This window comes from Zalophus californianus, chromosome X (genome assembly GCF_009762305.2).
Source record: "Zalophus californianus isolate mZalCal1 chromosome X, mZalCal1.pri.v2, whole genome shotgun sequence".
Lineage (NCBI taxonomy): Eukaryota > Metazoa > Chordata > Mammalia > Carnivora > Otariidae > Zalophus > Zalophus californianus.
The window spans coordinates 16,712,801-16,717,961 of record NC_045612.1 but is presented as its reverse complement, the minus strand read 5'-3'; the positions used below and the strand labels follow the sequence as shown (position 1 = coordinate 16,717,961).

Genomic DNA, 5,161 nt, shown 5'->3' with positions numbered 1-5,161 from the left:
TAAATTATTTTTACGGAGGGGGGACGGAAGACTAATCTTTGAAATGGTATCAATTCTCCTCTAAATCTGTGATTTCAGTGCAATCCCAATCAGAAGTCACAACAGGGTTTTGAGTGCAGATTTGGAACTAGATGACTGGGTTATACAATTACCTTGAAGAGAAAATATGAAGGACTTTCCCAGGGGAGAGCTTCTCATACTATCTATTTTTTTTTAAGATTTTATTTATGTATTTGACAGAGAGGGAACACAAGCAGGGGGAGTGGGAGAGGGAGAAGCAGGCTTGCCGCCAAGCAGGGAACCCGATGCGGGGCTAGATCCCAGGCAGACGCCTAACGACTGAGCCACCCAGGCGCCCCTAGCTGAACATTTTTGAAACTGCCTTACATGCATACCGGTTGAACAAATTCAGTTTATGGATGCTGGATGGTGGGAGCCAGGGCTGGTGAGTGCGGTTATACTTAAGCAAGAAGGGAATGCTAGAATGACCCACGTGGTAATGGATCAGAGTTGGAGACGTGGGTATGAAGTCATATTTATCTTAGCAGAGAGAGATGGATAGATGCAGAAATATTTACAGGTAGGCACATACAAGTCATGTTAGTTTCCTATTGCTGCTGTAACAAATTATCACAAACATAGTGGCTTAAAATAAAAACTTTTTTTTCCCCTCTTAGCCTTCTGGAGGTGAGAAATCTAAACTCAAGTTGTTACAGGGTGACGTTCCTTCTGGAGGCTTCAGGCAAGAATCCATTTCACTTGTCTCTTTCAGTTTCCGGAGGCTGCCTACATTCTTTGCTTCATGACCCCTTCCTGGCACCACACCACCTACTGGCTTCCATAGTAATATCTCCCACTACTAACCCTGCTCCTCCTGTCTCTCTCTTAAAGGATTCGTGGTGAGTTCGGGGACTGGGGGGGGGGGGGTGATCAAGGAAGACACAGGACCATGAGAGGCAGAAACAAGCTTTGTTTGGGCAGCACAAGGTCAGGGTTGTCTGAGAGGGGAACTCCCTCCCGGCAAGAGACCTTCCAGAGAGTGCCGGCCTTTCGACGCCTGGGTGGGGTTCTGTCTGCGGAATCGTGGAATCAGTGGCTTGGGAGAATGGTGACTGAATGAGAGAAGGATCAGGGAGAGAACCGAGGAGACTTTAGCGCAGTCCCCGCAGGGAAACCATGCCGAAACCCCGGAAGAGGCTCGCCGGGGCTGCTGGGCCTGCCGGGCCAGACAATAAGGGGCCAGCAGGAAAACGTACCAAGACTAAGAACCCAGTAGGGACATCAGCTACATTGGGTAACTCCAGCCCTGAGAAGACTTCAGCCTCTAAAAGCTGTGGGAAGAATCTAAGCAGTTACTGGCTGATGAAGTCTGAGCCAGAAAGCCGACTAGAGAAAGGTGTAGATGTGAAGTTCAGCATTGAGGATCTTAAAGCACAGCCCAAGCAGACAGCATGCTGGGATGGTGTTCGCAACTACCAGGCCCGGAACTTCCTGCGAGCCATGCAGCTGGGGCAAGAAGCGTTCTTCTACCATAGCAACTGCAAAGAGCCAGGCATCGCAGGACTTGTGAAGATTGTGAAGGAGGCTTACCCAGACCACATACAGTTTGAGAAAAACAATCCCCATTATGACCCATCCAGCAAAGAAGACAACCCCAAATGGTCCATGGTGGATGTACAGTTTGTTCAGATGATGAAGCGTTACATCACCCTGGCTGAGCTCAAAACCCATTACCAAGCTCACAAAACCACTGGAGGCCCCTTAAAAAATATGGCTCTCTTCACTCGCCAGAGACTCTCAATTCAGCCCCTGACTCGAGAGGAGTTTGATTTTATTTTGAGCCTGGAAGAAAAGGAGCCAAGTTAACTGGGACACTGTTGCTGGAATGGGCAAGCCATTACTCCAAAGAAGTCAAGCTTTTATAAGACAAACGAAGGTGTGTGGCACCTTGCGTGGTTTTCATGTACCTTTTCCAATAAAACATTAATATAAAAAAAAAAGAGAGAGACCTTCCAGAGACAGAGGCATGGGCGCCGCAACCCCCCCGCCCCGCCCCGGCCCAGATGGGGAATAGGGCAAGGACATTTGCAGGGAAGAAGGGGAAATGAGAGAGGAAATGTTTGTGTTTAGGTAATGACACTGAGCAGCTCGGTGGGGGGCCCCCAGGTCAGACAGTTCCAAAGCATGGCAGCAGTCTGGGGTCTTTTATGGACCCCAGTATTTGACTTACCTGTGGTTTGCAGGTGATGGGTGAGGTTTTATGGAGTATGTAAATAGGTAGGCTCCAAATGGCTTTGAAAATGTGTTTTTTGGACTATTTAAAAGAACTGAATGTATGAGAGTTTCAGTTTGACATCAGTGGCCTTTGGGCTAACGGTCCTAGCCTGCTATGAAGAAGTAAACAGCATAGCGGTTCATCATGAGGAGCCACCCACAGCTGAGGACAAGACAAAATGAGAAAGAAGGAACAGCAGTGGTCACCAGAGGCCATACTCAGCTCCCTCAACTTGCTTACTTTCTGCCAAAGCCATAAAGCAGCAGATCCTAATTTTGTTGGTAGTTATGAGAAGCTGATGAAAGCCATGGACTCACTTCCTAGAAAAAATACACACACACAACCAATTTAAAAAGTTTACAAAATGTTCTCGAACATCCACGGGCCCTCTAGAACTGTGCTTCCCAATATGATAGTCCCACATGGCGGTTTCAGTTTAATTAAGGTTAAAAATTCACTTTCTCATTCATACTAGCCACATTTCAAGCGTTCCATAGACATAATTGCAGAAAGTTCTATTGGACAGCTTGGCTTTAAAATTTCATGGGCACAAGGCTAAGGGCCCCATCCCTTAAATGAACCCTTATACATCTGGTGGCCTGAAACCCCAATCCCAGTCTAATATGGGCTATCTTCTGTTTCTGTAGATACACAGGCCACAGAAGAAATGCAGACCAATACTGACAACTCTGGTGAATGACCCTGAAAGTCCACGTGGCTCTGAGTCACCCTTGGTCACCTTCAGCCACGGGCGTCTTAGGTAGTTAGAGCCTTGCGTCCAAAAGCTACAGATCCACAACCCTTCGTTCTTCTCCACTCAAGGGCTGTGTACTTCAGCCCACATCAGCCTGACCCTCGTCCCGCGATGGCATGCCAAGTGGCTTTTTCATGAGAACGATACACTGCCTCAGGGCAGGCCACCAGCCATCTGGTCCGCATGAGTAAGCAAGGACACTGATCACGTTCCTCTTGCTATGTCCACGTGCTGTTAAAAGTCTCCCGCATACGGCAGGTCACGTAGCTCTCCCCCAGAGCGAGGACGTGGGGACTAGTATGATGCCCTGAGTACAGATGAGGGGACCGAGGTTGGAGGCTCAGGAGCACTGAATGACTTGTCCCAGGTCACACAGGAAATGCCAGAGGGAAATGGTGAGAAGGATGGAATGAAGAGATCTCTGCAACACTCATGTCTCAAATCATCCAAACGTTCTTAGTGCAATGTCTGAGGTCAAGGACATGGTCACACGCACGTCTCAATGTCGGTACCCACCTTATGCTACAGATCCTCTCTGTATCTGCCCAGATGCCTCATGTGCCTGTCTTCTTCCCTGCAGTGGCACAAGTTAAAAAATACTCATAATCTTCCTACCTAGCCATCCGAAATGTACATTGGGAACTTATCATCCTTTATCTTGATGGTAACCTGAACTTCAGCAGCAGACCCATCCACGTGCGATAACCTGCTGGCTTTGTGACCCTGACACTGAGTGCTTCTGTCTCTAACATGAAAATAATCATAGCATCGATTTCATAAAATTTCCTGTGGTGCATCCAACTGCGTGGAAGAGAACGGCAGCTGCCTGGCCTGGCACAGAGGAAGCGCTCAAGCAAGGTTACTGCTCCCCAGCACTCATTCCTAGAAAGTTCCACGTCCCCTCCACCCCACCCCAGGCATCCAACCCTCCTCCCTGGATGGCATCCAGGGACCGGCCGGCTTGAGCTGTGGAACCGCCCTGACGCTGCTCAGCCTCGCAGTTGGCCGCCCTCCCCAGATGGACCCGAACCCTCCACCACGTCCAGCAGGGCCCTGACTGTCCTGCCAGCCCTCCCTCCGCCCTTCCGCAGGGACCCTCGACTGCACCCCGGGGCTCCCGGCTTCCCCCCAAACCGGCCCGAGCGAGCCCGCGCTCCCATGGCGCACGGATAAAGAGGGTGTGCGCAAAGCGGGAACTCGGGGAAAGGCGAGGAGGGACACGTCGCGGGAACTTCTAAAAGCCGGTTACACATCGGCCGCGCGGGGCGGGGGCACGGCCCCTGCGCGCTCCCCACGGGATGTCCCGGCGCCCCGACGGGCGCTCCGGGCTCCGGACAAGCCCGGGAACGCCCGGCCGGGGCACAGGGAGCGGCGGGGGGGACCCGCGCTGGACAGGGGCCCGCCGCCGGGTCAGGGCTGGCGGCGGCCAGTTGGCGTCGCCCTAGCGGGATGGGGGCCCGGCAGCCCGCGTCCGCGGCCGGCTCCGCCCTCTGGCGGCTCAGGGACTTACTGCGTCGGGGCCCACAACTTTCCCAGGCTCCCCGGGGCAGGCGCGCAGGACGCAGGCGCGCGGCCTCCCTGAGGACTACATTTCCCGGCGGGCCGCGAAGCACGCGCCCCGCCGCCTGGGCCCGAGAGCATGCTGACGTGGGAGGGACCGCCCCTTCCTTGGCCTCCTAGGGGCCTCCTACCGCCTGGAAGCGTTCCCGTTTCCGGCCTTAAGCGCTTCCAGAGCCCGGGGGGTTGGGTGGGGCGTCCCCGGTTCGTGATCCCAGCAAGGGCTTCTCTTCCATCCGCCCCACAGTAACCCGAGTGGTGGGGACCTCCTTTAACTCTTTTATTCCTGGGTCACTGATTCTCAAACTTCTCAGTGCAGGAAGAATTTCTTGGGAGGCCCTGGTAAAACTTCAGATTTCTGGGCCCCTTTCCGATACCCTGGCGCACCGCATCTCGCATGAGCTGGAGAATTCACATTTTAATAAGCTTTCCTGGGCTTAGGACTCTAGTCTTCTTCTCGCGGGTCACACTGGCCTTGAGCTACCTTTCTAGTTTCGTTCTTGAAGACCCGAGCTTCGACCTCGTGCCACCCCGTGCGCTCCTCTCCGCCCGCGGCCACCACCAGCGGGCTCGCG

The 5,161-nt window shown here is 53.0% G+C and overlaps 1 protein-coding gene across 1 annotated transcript; it reads left to right on the top strand.

Moving 5' to 3' along the window:
- The first annotated feature begins 1,159 nt into the window (after positions 1-1,159).
- LOC113931084 (thymocyte nuclear protein 1-like) lies at positions 1,160-1,977 on the top strand. The gene has a single exon (XM_035725685.1). The coding sequence runs from the start codon at positions 1,177-1,179 to the stop codon at positions 1,864-1,866; it is 690 nt and encodes a 229-aa protein (XP_035581578.1). The 5' UTR covers positions 1,160-1,176; the 3' UTR covers positions 1,867-1,977.
- Positions 1,978-5,161: the final 3,184 nt, after the last annotated feature.